At 42.7% G+C, this 15,876-nt stretch overlaps 1 protein-coding gene across 4 annotated transcripts in view; it reads left to right on the top strand.

Moving 5' to 3' along the window:
• Nucleotides 1-15,876, top strand: part of KDM6A (lysine demethylase 6A) — a 106,348-nt gene that overhangs the window by 26,400 nt on the left and 64,072 nt on the right. For all 4 annotated transcript variants that reach the window (XM_077927375.1, XM_028727332.2, XM_028727331.2 and 1 more), the window contains exon 4: nucleotides 7,297-7,346. In XM_077927375.1, coding sequence (XP_077783501.1) covers nucleotides 7,297-7,346 — 50 coding nt within the window. The remainder of the gene's footprint in view (nucleotides 1-7,296; nucleotides 7,347-15,876) is intronic.

The following is a 15,876-nucleotide window of genomic DNA, read 5'->3' as shown; positions in this document are numbered from 1 at the left end:
ACTTGTGGGAATGAAACCCAAATTTCAAAAATGGATGCAGTTTTTTTAATTAAGAAAATGTGCTACATGTCTTTAAAATTTGAGGGATTTAGAAAGAGGAAATGGCCTCCCCTCCCCATGGTTTTGTGGACATTTTGCTGCGATCTTTGTTGCATGTGTTATGTGACTATGTTATGTGACACAGAGGATTATTGCGTGCACCAAGCGGTAATGTAAAAAAGCCTCCCTGCTTTTAAATCAGTTCTTTGGCCCTCAGGTCTTTCTTGCAAATGGGGTTTGAGTATATGTTGGTCTTTGTTTTAGAGTAGTTATCTGACAAAGTTGTTCTATGTGATAAAAAAAATGCTAAGATCCACTCAGGTTTTCCAGTTCTTGAGCTTTGGTTTCCCCTTGTGACACGTTTGCAAGGCACTTTGAGGGTAAAGCCATTCAGTTTCATACCAAGTTGATTGTTACCGTTGCTTCAGTGTCTGGGGAGCTGTCCTGTGCTCTGGCTGACCAGGTGTTACATGATCAGTTGTAGATTTTGCAGCTTAGTATGGACAAAACTTGAAGGTGATTGTCCAACCTCCTATGCTCTCAGTCCTTACCCTTCCTAGCTAGTTAGATCTTGATGGAGTGTGTTCGTGTGTGTAATGCTTCTTTGCATGAGGCAGTGGCCTCCACTTTCTTTAAACAGAAAATGCTGTGTCTGCTCCTAAACCCCCCTCCCAAACACCTGCACCTAGAGGTTTTGCACATCTATAGCTAAGTAGTCCATTTTTGGGAAAGGTATTGAAAAGATGGTGTACACCCAACTTCAGGCACTCTGGATGAAACTTACCGGTATTTATTCGATAAGGTATCTGGGCCAGGTTTTGAACCAAAACTGCCTCAGTCACCTTGATGTATAACCTCTATTTGAAGACAGACAGGTTGAGTGCTATTCTGTTGTTCCTTCTGGATTTCTCAGTGGCTTTTGATACCACAGACTATCTTGCTGGGCTGTCTCTGTTGGGTTGAGAGATGGAGGCACAGTGACACAGTTGTTCCACTCCTACCAGCTTTTGGTTTCAGATAATAGCATTGGGGAACAGCTACTTGATCCCAGGGCAGTTGTGGTCTGGAGTCAGTCCAGGTTCCATTTTGCTCCCCTCCTTGCTATTTAACATCTATAAAAAGCTGCTAGGTGAGATCATCAGGAGATTAGTGTAGGGTGCCATCAACATGCTCATGACACCCAGTGTTACCTGCTCCTTGACATCTGAATCAGATGTCATGTGAGTCCTGGACAGGTCACCAGATGTAGGGGTAGGATGAATTTAAGGCCCGTATTTAAGGCTGAATCCTGACAAAACTGAGGCTCTAGTTGGTGGCTGCAGGATCTGGAAATTAGGCAGCCCCATTTTGAACAGGGTTGTATGTCCCTTAAAGAGCAGGTATGTAGCTTGAAGATGCTCCTTGATCCATCATTGGAGGCATAGATGACCTTGTTGACTAGTAATGCCTTCTGCAAGCTCTTACTGGTTTAAGTACAGTTGTTGCAACATTTTGGATGTGGAGCTATACTTGAAGACTGTCCAGAAACTGCAATTTGTGCAGAATGCAGCCATTCAATTATTGAGTGAATTGACTTATTGGGACCAGCAGGAGGCCCTGAAGCACCGACTGTTAAATTGTACTGTGGCTTTGTTTTTGTGGTACTCCACCCTGCGATCAATATGAGGAAGGACAGGTGGCTTAGAAATACTTTAGAAAATAAATTAATAATGCTTTTAATAATTGGTTATGTTTGAATATAGTTTGGCCAGTCTCAGCACAATAGTTGAAGATTGCATTGACTTAGGACTCACGATCAATTGCTTAACTGACGATTTCGTTTCTCAGAAGTTGGAAAAAGCAACAAAGGGATCATGGACTTGGTTCTCACCAACAGGGTAGAACTGATTGATGAAGTGTAATAACTAGGAACCCTGGGAGGAAATGATTATGTCTTCTTGGGCTTTATTATATAGAGGCAAGGGAAAGCTTGAGTGTAGTTGGACATGCACTCTGGACTTTAAGAAGGCCAATTTCAAAAAATTTAGGGAGCTACTGGGTGAGATCCCATGGTCAGAAATACTCAAAAAGAAGGGAATCCAAGATGGATGAGAGGTTGTTTTAAAGGTGAAATATTCAAGGCACAAATGCAGACAGTTCCAACAAGAAAGAAGAGTGGGGGTCATCTAAAGAAACCACTGTGGTTGCATAAGGAGCTTACAGATGAACTGAGATTGAAGACAGGCATATATTAAAAATGGAAGAAAGGGAAAATCATGAAGGAACAGTATACATGAGTAGCCAACAGTTGCAGGTAGGTCAGACTGGCCAAAGCTCAAAATGAGTTCAGGCTTGCAAGAGAGGTTGAAAATATTTTTTTTTCCGGCTGTGTTCAGAGTAAGAGGAAGAACAAGCAAGTAGTAGGTCCTCTGCATGGAGAAGATGGAGAAATGCTATTGGGTAGCAGAGAGGTGGAACTGTTCAACACCTATTTTGCCTCTTTCCTCACTAAAAGGAAATCAGTGCCCAAAAATAACAGAATAAACAATGCAAGGAGGAACCTGAAGTGCAAGATAGGAAAAGAGATGGTAAGGGAATTCCTAGCTACTTTTAATGAATTCAGATCTCCAGGGACTGATGAGCTGCACCCAAGAGTACTAAGGGAGCTTGTGGGTGTAATCTCAGATACTCTGTCTATAATCTTTGAGTGTTCTTTGAGAATAGGTCCTTGCAGATCGGAGGTGGACAAATGTTGTCTCCATCTTTAAAAGGGGGGAGGGGAAGTACCAGGTAACTACTGACTGATCAACGACGTCAATATCGGGAAAGGTCCTAGAACAGATAATTAAACAGTCAGTCTATGTGCGCTTAGAAAAGGACGCTGTGATTACTAAGACCCAGCATGGGTTTCTCAAAAGCAAGTCATGCCAGATGACTCATTTCTTTTGCTTGATAGAGTTACAAGCTTGGGGGATCAGGGTAATGCTGTGAACATAGAGTGTCTTGATTTCACTAAGGCTTTTGACAAAGTCTCCTGTGATATTCTTGTGGAGAAGCTGGTAAAATGTGGGCTGGATGAAGTAACTGTTAGGTGGATTTGTAAACCCAAAGAGTGTTCCCTAATGGTTCCTCATTATCCTGGAAAAAGTGACAAGTGGGATGTCACAGGGTTCTGTCCTGGGCTCATGGTTGTTCAACATATTTATAAATGACGGATGAAGGGTTTGAGGCTATGCTCATTAAATTTGCAGATGATACCAAATTGGGAGGCGTGGCTAATACTGTAGAAAACAGAATTTGGATTCAACCTTAATATATTAGAGAACTGGGCCAAAACTAGCAAAATGAATTTCAATAGGGAGAAATGTAAGGTTCTACACTAATCTAGGAAGAACTAGCTGCACAAATATAAGCTGAAGGACAGTAGTACATGTGAAAAGGCTTGCCAGTAATACATGTGAAAAAGAGCTAGATGTCTTTGTAGACCTCATGTTAAGCAAAATGATGCAACAGTGTGTTGCAGCAGCCAAAAAAGCTCATGATATTTTAGGCTGCATTAACATAAGTTCTTGTGTCCAGATCAAGGGAAGTCATAGTACTGTTCTATTTTGCCATGGTCAGACCTCACCTGTAGTACTGTGTCCAGTTCCGGACATCACAAATTAATAAGGTTTTTTCAAACTGGAATGTTTGCAGAGGATGACCAAGATGATCAAGGGTCTAGAAACCAAGCCTTATGAGGAATTGTTGAGGGAGTTTGGTATGTTTAGCCTGGAGAAGAGGGAATATGATAGCCTTCTTCAAATATCTAAAAGGATATCACATGGAAGATTGAGCAAGCTTGATTTCTCCTGCTCCAGAGGGTAGGACCCAAACTATTGGATTCAATTTACAGGAAAGGAGATTCGAACTCAACAACTGGAAGAACTTTCTAATGATTAGAACTGTCAGACAGTGAAATGAACTCCTTTGGAAGATTTTGGACTCTCCTTCCTTGGTGGTCTTAAAGCAGAAGTTGAACGGCCACCTGTCATAGATGTTTTAGTTGAGATTCCTGAATTGCAGGAGGTTAGACTAGATTACCCTTGGGGTTCCTTCCAACTCTGCAGTCTACGATTTTGTGATTTTATGCTTGTCAAATCAACTATTACTTGCCCAAGTTTCTCTGCTGTCTTTCTGATCTGTTTGTCCTCATATTTTCCAGTTCCCAACACTGTGAGAACTGCATTTAACACTCTGTACATGTTCAGAAATGGAGGCTTGCATTATTACACATAATGTACTTTTTATTCTTAAAGCACACAAAAAGTCTTCAGGTTATGTTATCAAATAAAACTCTGACACAGACTATAATTAAAAGGTTTGGAGAAATGGAATGCTCACTTAACACAAATTTCATGCCTCTTTCTCTCTCTCCCCTCATTGTGTATTCAGGCTGAACAGAAGGCTTTCCTCCCCCATCAGCCCTGCTCTCTTTACTTGCACATTCTTGAAGCTTTAATCTGCCACTGTTCATCCTGAGAAACATCCAATTGCGCATGTGGAACCCAACTCCTTTTCCCAGTTTCCCTGTATGAAAGACTTGAGATTGCTAAGCTGTAGGTTCTCTTGTCCTAGGACAACAGGGAATCATTTCTGACTTTTCTTAAGTCCATTTAGCATTAAAAATGCTCATATGTGGTAGCACTTTGCTGATCAGGGGAATGATACTAGCAAATCCACAGGCATAATGCTTCCTTTAGAGATCCCTGTCAGTAAGCAATGATCAACCAGTGTTGAACAAAGATTGTTTTTCTCACCACCAGAAAAATGTCCACAAGTGCAATATTGGGCAGTCAAGTGAATGGCTGCCATTCTATGGAGATTGCTAAGGGGGACATCAAAGCAACTATTCGAATGAGGACTTTACCTGCTTATCTACCAATGCTTATATATATAACTGAACCTTGGTTCTGTTTCTTGGACATGCTAGAATACAATGAGAACTTGAGAACTGCCTTTCCTTCATATGTGAATTATTGCAACATGAGTTAGCCAAGAATAATCCACAGGCTGTTGGTAATTTTGGATTTCATGTATATAATTTCCTTTTTATATTTGCTGAAATTCAGTTAGGTTCCCCACAGAAGATTATGAAATACATGATTCTGTGACCTCTCATGAGTTATCTACATGAAAAGAATTGCATTATCAACTGTCAGGCATCCCCCAAAGAATTCTGGAAGATGTAGAAAAGTAATGATTCTTAGTCTTATTACATTTCCAAGGATTTCCTTGCTGTAGTGAATTACTATTCAGTTAGTTTGTCTGTGGTATAGATACACCATTAATATCTTGAATAGTGTAAATTGTGTATGAGAAGCAGTGTGAGGTACTTGCATAAACTCTAGCTACGGTTTTAGGTTTGTCTTTTGTATTCTTGCTGTTTCATAATAATAGACAAATCCCTTAATCCAGCAGTAGAGAACTTGTTTGGTCCAGTGAGCCAGATCTTTTATCTCTCCCCACCTTGTGAACCAACTTTGACAGGTGGCAGGACTACCCACTTTTCAACTTTCTGATGTCATAATGATGTCAAGTGGTTATCACCCACCTGTCAGAGTTGCCCAGCAAGGTGAGAATTGATAGTGACAACAGGATTGAGACCCCACCCATTAGCTAATGGGCGCTGGAGTTAAATTCTGTTTTCTGCAAGGTTTGTGTGCGTGAGAGAGTTCACCACCTGGGCACCTGAACCAAGGAAGAGTTAATTTCCCATGCATCAGCTGATGAATAGGGAATCCAGTCCTGCTTTCTGACACCTGATGTCACATATGATCTCAGAAGTGATACAGATGGTTTTGCTTTGTGGGAAATGACCAAATGCAGGTCAAATGGGAAGACCTTTCGGTCCAAATTCATTGCATAAGCCAGAGGTTCCCCCACACCTAGACAGATTCTAATTATTCAATTAACATTTTGTGTCCATTTCCTTCTTAAGATGTATTATTTTAGTCATGTAGGATGATGCCTAACATTCATTACAGTAACTTAAGTTTATCATTTTAAATGTGTCTACTCTGAATATTTGGTTGGATATTGCCTGTAAGAATTTGTTCTATTTTTCCTTTATTATTCCCCAAAACAATAACTGTAAGTCTAAAAAACAATTATTTTAAAGCAACCAATTTAGGCCTAATTTCATTTTTAAAAATCCATTTCATATAGATTGTATTCTATTCAGATTGTTATATACGTAAATTCTTGGCTTTTGAAAAGTACTTCAACTATGCTCTTTAAAAAATAAAGGAAAGGAAAGCATTTGGGTTTCCCCTAACATTATGAGTATGGATGGAGGGATTTAGATATCCTAGATACCTGTGTCATGATGAACAGATTTCGATTGAAAACTATCCTCACCAAATAGTTCGAGTAAATGCAATTTAATGTTATGACTTTCAACTAACAAGAGTTAATTTCATCAGATGACTTGAGCTAGGAGACATAATGTGCTTCATAATGACTGTGTAGAAATGATGAGCAATAAAAAAATACTGATAGGAAAGTAAAAGAACTATCAACACTGTTTATATTGTGTGGTTATTTTGCTCAGAGTATAAGTATGCAACCAGTTTTGAGAATGTGTGTATGTGTTGAATCAAACTCCTAAATTATGGCAGTACATAAAAACAGCTACTCTTCATTTATCCTTCTATTATTCCTAGCAATTCAGTTTTGATTTAAGATTTTAGGCTGATGTGTTGTGGCTTTATCACTGTAAATATCTGTTAAATAACATGTTTGGGTGAGGTTGCGATCTACATTGGACTGCTGCAGACATATTTTCTTTCATTCAAGATTCCATTGAACACAATGGAACTTACTTCTGAGTAAACATGCTTAGGATTGTCTATTGAAACCCATTGTAGAAATAAACACTCCCCTTTCCTGTTTTGGGAATGAATACCCCCTTTAAGTGTAGTAAAGCATTTAACTGGCACTGATAATCAGAGTCTCCATTTAACCAAAGATGGAACTTAGCATTAACCCATGGTTTTTGGACCTTGATTAAAGAGAAAACCTGGTGAACATTTTTCCTAAAACACAGATAACCAGGAAAGAGGACTTTGTGCTCCAGAGAAGAGGGGTGGGAGGAGGAAGACCACTTCCCATGGTTAGATCTTGTCCTGTTAACTATGTTGATCAAGGTTTATCATTATATCTGGAGTCAGCAAATAACCTTGTTATAACGACTAAAATTTTGAGTTTGTTTTCTAAAAAATATTCTTTCTATTGCAGCATTATCTGCATACCAGAGGTACTACAGTTTACAATCTGACTACTGGAAGGTATGTATAAGTTATACTTCTAAAAAGTCATCTTGTTTCAAACAGTACTCCAGTTTTTATACATAGTAGATTATATGTATCAATGCCACAATATTTTGCTATATTGTTTGTCTACACTGTTGTTTACCATAGCTCAAACTTCAGTGATGGTATTATGTAGCTGGCTGTGCCAGCTTTTAGTTTTTGCTTGTTTCAGGTCTGAAGTGTTCAGCAGTAGATAACCTAAGACTGCTGCTAAAATTTACTGGGCAGCATTTTCTTAAACCATCTTCTTTTCTGCGTTCATTGTTGTTGTACAGTGTATTATTCTTTACCAAGTTAACTTGCAGTTATTTTCCTTCATAGAGGGTCAACCAATTTTGGATGGCCTTGGTGGTATGGTCCCTGATTTTAGACAGCATCTTCAGAACACAGGATAGGGTCAATGATAAATTGAAGTACTCATGCTGTCCTTCTCCACCTTAGAACTGGCAAGGGGCAGCAGATGGGTGTTGGGATTTTCTGCTTGTATGGTGATTGACACTTCAACTACCCAGTGTGGACACAGGTTTCTGCCTGTGTCATGGAAGTCAGCTCCTAGGGATTGCGGGAGCTTCGACCCCCCACAATAAAATATATATTTATTAAAGCATTTCTATTTTTTGCCTCAATATTAGGCATTCAGGGTGTCTCAAAACACAATTAAAATGTGTTTGATCATATATGCAATCATATATACTCAGAATCATTCAGTTATGTTGGAGCTTTAAATTACTGGATTGTGTATGTTTGAATTTTAAGATACCAGCTCAACTTAAGTCACAATGGTGATGAATATACCTATCTTCTGCAGTGGTTCTGGTTTTGAGGTGATTTTTAAAAAATGGGTTGATATGATCTGCCACTCTGAATAAAGAAAACAGTAACTACTGTGGCATATGGTGCACAAAATATTAATGCTAGATTTGGCTTAACAGGTTAAGACTTTTTGCATTCTTATTGAATAGAGCTTATAAATTGATTTATTTTAATTTTGCCTGCACATTTGTGATTTTGGAAGAAGTTACATTTTTAAAAGCTGTATTTGCAAGAAAGGGAAAGAACATGAAAAGAGGGGTGTCATTAGGTGTTGATGCCAATAAAATATGTACTTTGTTTTGGTTCTTCATTAATTTCACCCCTCCCTCCATAGTTTCTGCTGGAAAATGGCTGCCTCAAACCAGCAAAGCACAAACAAACAAGGAACTAAGAAAATAAGCTGTTGGTATAAGTGACTGCAGAGCTTATAGTAGAGTTTCGTGGAGATAAGTGAATTTTTGGATGGTGGGACCTTCATATCCACTTAGAGCATTGGTGCTGTTCTTTGGTTTCCACTGTTACGTTGTAAAGTAACAGTGTAAGGTGAAATGACATTTGTTGCTTCCAAATTTAGGAGTTCCACATTACTTGGAGATAAGCCTCCAGTACCCCATTCATTGAGTGTACTACAGGTATATAACTAAATGAACAGAGGTATATCTCAAAGTATTGAATGGCATATTTTGCAGTGGGAATTGGCACTTGGCAACGAAGCAGACATTGACCATAAGTAAAGTATCCTTCTAAAATTCAAAGTTTGCTCTACAGGGTAATATCTGCTGTTAGTCATATTTGGAGTAGACCCATAGGAATTTGTGGATTTAAGTAACTTGTCCGTTGATTTCAGTTGGTGTACTCACAGTATGACTTAGTTGGATATTGCCTGTAATACTTCTTACCTTGAAGTATTTGATTTGGAGGACTTTGAAATGTCGCAGGTATTATCTTAGGCCAGGTGTGGGGAACCTTTGGCCCTCCAGATGTTGCAGAACTACAAGTCCCATCATCCATAGCCACTGATCATGCTTGCTAGGGCTGATGAGAGTTGTAGTTCAGCAAAATCTAGAGGGTCAGCGGTTCCCCACCTTCGCCTTATGCAGCCATGTTGTACAACTAAATTGAAATTGCAAGGTGAAGTCTGCATTATAAATAATGGAATTAATGTGAATTTTTGGTTCATTCCACTTATATGTATTACTTCAGAATGTACCGATTAGAAATGCCAACAATAGATAGTGGGATCTCATCAAATTTTGTAAAATTAACTGTTCATGCAGAGATTGTAGAAATAGTGTATGCTGCCCATAAATCTGTCTAAGCCTGTAAATTGTGAATGTAACTCTGATTTAAAGACTCCTTTTAGAACACACATCTTTACACTCCGTAAAACTGAGCAGGTGTTTTCTAGGTGTTTTGTACTTAACTAGAATTTCTAGAGACACACTGTACTTGAAAACATATTTTTCCACACATTTAATAGCTTTATTAAAATATACTCATGATACTGAAAACTAGGTGGGCTATGTATTTCATAAGCCATTTCTTTTTAGCATTATCTTCCATTCAGGATGATGATCAGTATGACTTGTACTTTGGCCTGATCTATCAGTGGCACCACACTTCCTACATCTCTTGCAAACTGGGTGAAGATAATGGGAAAGCATTTCTCTTCTCATGGATATCCCCTCAGGCAACAGATGTTGAATTGCAGTCACATTATAATGTTGCATTCAGTGCCTTCATCTTCAGAAGGAGATACTGTTCTAATTTATAGTATTTACATGTGGAGTATGCATCTGAAATATTTTGTAACAATATAGCAATAATTGAGGCTCTTTCTGGGCTTCTCTCCCTTCTCATATTCAAAATGCACAATATATAATTAGTTAAACATATTGGTTGCTTTTCTTACAAAAGTATCTCAGAGACTCACATCACATACCGTATTTTTCGCACCATAGGACGCACTTTTTCCCTCCTAAAAAGCAAGGGAAAATGTGTGTGCGTCCTATGGAGCGAATGCAGGGGGGGAGGCAGGCGGGAAAAGCCCCCAAGAGCCGCACACAAGCTCCGTGCGCTCTTGCGGGCTTTTCCACAGGAGGGAGAAGGGACTGACTGGCCACATCAGTCCCTTCTCCCACCTCCCAGGAAAGCCAGGAGAAGCCGTGCAGCCCTTTTAAAGTGCACGCGGCTTCTGCCGGTTTTGCGGGAGGTGGGGGAATTCCCCCACCTCCCAGAAAAGCCAGGAGAAGCCGCGCAGCCCCTTTAAAGAGCTCACGGCTTCTGCGGGCTTTTGCGAGAGGTGAGGGAATCCCCCCACCTCCCAGGAAAGCCAGAAGAAGCCGTGCAGCCCTTTTAAAGTGCGCGCGGCTTCTGCCGGTTTTGCGGGAGGTGGGGGAATTCCCCCACCTCCCAGAAAAGCCAGGAAAGCCCTGCGCAGCATCTCCCGGCAAGGAGAGGCTGCGCGGGGCTAAAGGAGAAGGCAAAACAGCGAGCGGGATCCATCCCGCTCGCTGCCTTGCCTTCTTCCATAGCCGCGCGCAACCCCTCCGCAAGGAGAGGCTGCGCGGGGCTAAAGGGGAAGGCAAAACAGCGAGCGGGATCCATCCCGCTCGCTGCCTTGCCTTCTTCCATAGCCGCGCGCAACCCCTCCGCAAGGAGAGGCTGCGCGGGGCTAAAGGGGAAGGCAAAACAGCGAGCGGGATCCATCCCGCTCGCTGCCTTGCCTTCTTCCATAGCTGCGCGCAACCCCTCCGCAAGGAGAGGCTGCATGGGGCTATGGCTTCTTTAGCCCTGTGCAGCGTCTCCCGGCAAGGAGAGGCTGCATGGGGCTAAAGGGGAAGCCAAAACTTGGCTTGCTCCATAGCTGCTCGCAACCCCTCCGGCAGGGAGAGGTTGTGCGCACCCTGTACGCTGCTCTTTGGGGCTGGGGGGGGGAATTTTTTTCTTGATTTCCCCCCCTAAAAACTGGGTGCGCCCTATGGTCCGGTGCGCCCTATGGTGCGAAAAATACGGTACTTGGTGGTCTTAGGAAAGTGCCCATTCCGACCTGTGAAAAGGTTTCAGTATCTGATAATGATACAATCAAGTTTGCACAGTGTAAGGGAGAGCTGTACTGTTTATCATCGTGGTTCTTACACATTCCCTTAGAGTAAAACTGTTTATATATGAATCTGGATGGAACATCTTATGCAATAAAAATCTTCCAGGTAGCAGTCTCACTTGAGTGCCTAGAGAAATAATTAAGAATCCATTCTCCAGAGATAGTTGAGAATTCAGTGCTGTATTATTCTGCCGCTAATTATGTCATTCTATAAACACACAAAAGTGACTGTAGCAGTTGATCAAAATTGATTTGGTTCAAAAATACTTGAAGGGTAAAAGAGAAATACAGGAAAGAGACTTGGAACTTCAAAATCCTTTCATAATGTATATTGCTGCAACTCATGTGTCTCTTGTACGGCCATCATGTGTTCTACTCAACCATGCGCGGCACCAGGAAATAAAGAGAATCATATTAGGAAATTGCGTGGAAAGATCGGGAGAGTCCTTGTGGCTCACGACGAGACCCTTCCTGGAGCCCAAAGAGGATGTCAGTGAAGGTGGAGGAAGCCCCGAAGAGACCTGACATGTTGCAGGGCTTTGTTTAGGTTGCTCAGCATCCCTGTGTAACAGCTGATGCGTGGGGTAGAGGGGCAGCGTAGCCGCCTTCCAGTACATCCTCCAGCCAGCCCCAGAGCTTCAACTTTAGATATTTTGAATTGGGTATTTAGAGGCTTTTTAGAGGGTGCTCCCCATTTTACACAATTTTACCGGGGGGAGGGGTGGCGGAACCAGATAAGTGGTAAACTTCAAGATTGATTAAGATTTCAAGAATGTTTATCTGTGCAACCTGAAAATGCATTTACGTAGTCAGTTTGAAAGCAATTGTAGTAATTTATTATTACAGCACCTATCTACTGGATTCTTCCTGATTTCTTTCTCCATCAATACTTTATTCTGTCTTGATGACCTAGCTTTGGGGGATTCCTTACACAATTAGTAGGAACCCGCCTCCGCCCCGCCCCCAGTCTTCATATTGGCAGAAGATATGGAGCATTTATTGCTTCTATAAATCCTTGCATGGACTCTCTTAAGTTTTATATCAAAGGAAATAGTCTTGCTTATTGTATGCCCACATTTATTCATGACCTCTTTTGCTGAAATGTTGTTTTGGAGAAACATACATAAGCTAGTAATTCAAACCATGTATGTGTGGAAGTGGTAACAAAGTGTCCTGAATTGCAGTTGGAAGTTGTTGAAATAGGGCTTAACCTCCTTTGGGCTTTATAGATGCTGTAAAACTGATTTTAATAGGATGTCTTCTTATTGTTACAAATCTCCAGGATTTAGAATGAGAAGAGTTGAAAATTTGTATAGCACACTTTTCTTGAATAATACCTACCCTGGTTTAAATTTCATGACCATGATTCTGAACTAAATAACACTTTACCATGGTAACGCTTTAAGAATTCTGTTGAATATGTAATGAATATTGCACATATTCATTACATATTGGCAGAGGCTCTCAATTGTACCTCTTTATAATGCCCAGGATATTTTTATGCTATAGAGAAGTACAGACCGATAGATTCGAAACACCGCTCATCTTCGGCAGCCAAAGAGTGCAAAGATGTAGAGCATGAGACTCTTCATTTCAGGGTCATGGGTTCGAGACCCAAATTAGGCAAAAGATTCCTGTATTGCAGGGGGTTGGACTAGATCACCCCCGGTCCCTTCCAACTCTACAATCCTATGAATCTTTGAATCTATTTTGTTCTAGAAAGAAGTACGATAATACAAAGCTAGTTCAACAACCATTGTAATCTTATCTTTACAGTGGTGCCTCGCAAGACGAAATTAATTCGTTCCGCAAGTTTTTTCTTCTTGCGAGTTTTTCGTCTTGCGAAGCACGGTTTCCCATAGGAATGCATTGAAAATCAATTAATGCGTTCCTATGGAAACCGACTTCAGACCAGGTCCGGGGACAGTCTGTCCCCCGACCTCTTCTGAAGGCTGGGGGGGGGGGGGACAAGGGCTTTTCTTTCCACCCCCAGCATTTTAAAAAACCCCGGGACAGCAGAGGGCTTCTCCGCTGTCCGGGGCGATCTTAAAATGCTGGCGGGCGGCATTTTAAGATCGCCCTGGGACAGCGGAGGACTTCTCCGCTGTCCGGGGCGATTTAAAAGCCCCTGGGAAGGCAGGCAGGGGGGACAAAGGCTTTTGCCCCCCGCCAGCCTTCAGAAGAGGTCCTGGACCTCTTCTGAAGGCGGGCGGGGGGCGAAAGTCTTTGCTCCCCCCCCCCACCTGCCTTCAAAAGCCCTCCGGGACAGGCAGGCAGGAGGGAGCAAAGACTTTTGCCCCCCGGGGGGCGAAAGTCTTTGCTCCCCCCTGCCTGCCTTCCCGGGAGAGCGGAGAAACGCAGCGCGTTTCTCCGCTGTCCCAGAGGGCTTTTGAAGGCAGGCGGGGGGGGGGAGCAAAGACTTTCGCCCCCCGCCTGCCTTCAGAAGAGGTCCTGGACCTCTTCTGAAGGCGGGCGGGGGGCAAAAGTCTTTGCTCCCCCCCCCCGCCTGCCTTCAAAAGCCCTCTGGGACAGCGGAGAAACGCGCCGCCCGGGGCGATTTTAAACCCGCTGTCCCGGGGTTTTTAAAAAACCTCTCCGCCCCCCCCCGCCAGGCTTCGGAAGGCTGCTCCGAAGCCTGGCGGCGGGAGGAGGTCTCCGCCCCCCCGCCAGGCTTCGGAGCAGCCTTCCGAAGCCTGGCGCGGGGAGAAGGTCTCTCCGCCCCCCCCGCCAGGCTTCGGAGCAGCCTTCCGAAGCCGGGCGGCGGGAGGAGGTGTCCCCGCCCCGCCGCCCGGCTTCGGAGCATCCTTCCAAAGCCGGGCGGCGGGAGGAGGTGTTCCCCCCCCCCCGCCGCCCGGCTTCGGAGCATCCTTCCGAAGCTGGGCGGCGGGAGGCGGTGTCCCCGCCCCACCGCCCGGCTTCAGAGCAGCCTTCCGAAGCCTGGCGCGGGGAGAAGGTCTCTCCGCCCCCCCGCCAGGCTTCGGAGCAGCCTTCCGAAGCCGGGCGGCAGGAGGAGGTGTCCCCGCCCCGCCGCCAGGCTTCGGAGGAGGTCCGAGGACAGTGGGGAAGACGCGCTGCGCTTCCCCGCTGTCCCAGAGATTTCCCTATGGGCTTTCGTCTTGCGAAGGAAGCCCATAGGGAAATTCGTTTTGCGAAGCGCCTCCAAAACGGAAAACCCTTTCGTATAGCGGGTTTTCCGTCTTGCGGGGCACCACTGTATCTCTGTTGTTGTTAGTTTAATGATGTATGGAAAGGCAGAGTATAACATCTTTATAATAAATAACAAAAGCATTATGAGGTACTGCAGTGCATTCAATATAACCTACAACTACTGAAATTTTAACTGGGACTGGCTATATGGAATACATCTCACAAGTGGTATTTTTTGCCAGTTTGTTTCAGAACACAATTCAAAGTGCTCTGCCCATATTCTTCATTCATCTGAGAACCTCTTTCACCAGTAGCATCTGTCATCTGAAGATAAATGGCTGCTGACCAGTGAAGGCCACCTTAGTCATGCTGTAGCTACTGTGATTTTCTTCTTGATTTTATTGTTTTGAAATTGTATGCAACCTTTACAGTCCTGTTATTGAAGCGTGGCTCATGAATTCATGTAAATAAAATTTGTTGCTTGAATAGAACTGATATCAATTATATGAAAAACCATCCCATTATTTAATTATACTGATTTATATCAGAAACGGTTGAGTCAAGTAGAGCGTTGTTTGGCTGAATTTTTGTTGGAGTTACTAAATTGGGGGATGTTTCCTGGTCTTCTCTGTACCCCTCCTCAGGTCTGACTTACACTTATATACTCTTTAAATGTTTCATTCTATCCTGGTCTCAGTATCAGGAGAGCGAGAATGAAGGTGGATAGAGCAGTAGCTGGTTAAGGAAGTGGAGATTAAGTATAAATGGATGGTTCTCCCAATGGAGTGATGTAGGAAGCGGAGTTCATTGATGATGCAGAATTATTCAAGCTGATTAAAACAAAAAGAGATATGTGAGGCACTCTGAAAGCATCTTTCCAAAGTAGGTAAAGAGTAATTAAAATGGTAAATGTGATCCAGTGTAAGCAAGTGTCAAGTGATGTGCATTATGCCTTTCAATACCAGTTATTGGGAATCATATGTTGGGAGAGCATTGTTGCACTTATTCCTGCTTCCTGGCTTCCCATAGGCATCTGCTTGGCCACTGTTTAGACTGCTCCAGCAGGCTGCTCTTACGTTCTTATGACAGCTGCTGTTAGTGCTGAGCAGTAGATACAGAGTTCTGTAAATGACAGGTTGTCATGCTTGACCCTCTGAATCTTCTGTTTTTAAACACTTAGGTGAGGTGTTAGGAGACTGGAAAGATGAGCTGTTGCTTTTAAAAGCAAATTGTGCTGTTCTTCTTAACCTCCTTCTTTTGTCTCACAACTTCTTTGTCTTACATCTGTATATGGATATATATCTCTTCTCTCTAGTGTTCTCTGTTGTTTGTTTCCTGCATCCACATCAACCCTGGTGTTTGTTTTAGCTCATCCACCCATTGCATAAATGGGTCTCCATACTACCACTGCTTTATATCTTTAGCCTGACTCATTAAAAAGGA

This window comes from Podarcis muralis, chromosome 4, assembly GCF_964188315.1.
Source record: "Podarcis muralis chromosome 4, rPodMur119.hap1.1, whole genome shotgun sequence".
NCBI lineage: Eukaryota > Metazoa > Chordata > Lepidosauria > Squamata > Lacertidae > Podarcis > Podarcis muralis.
This window is presented reverse-complemented; position numbering and strand designations above follow the sequence as displayed.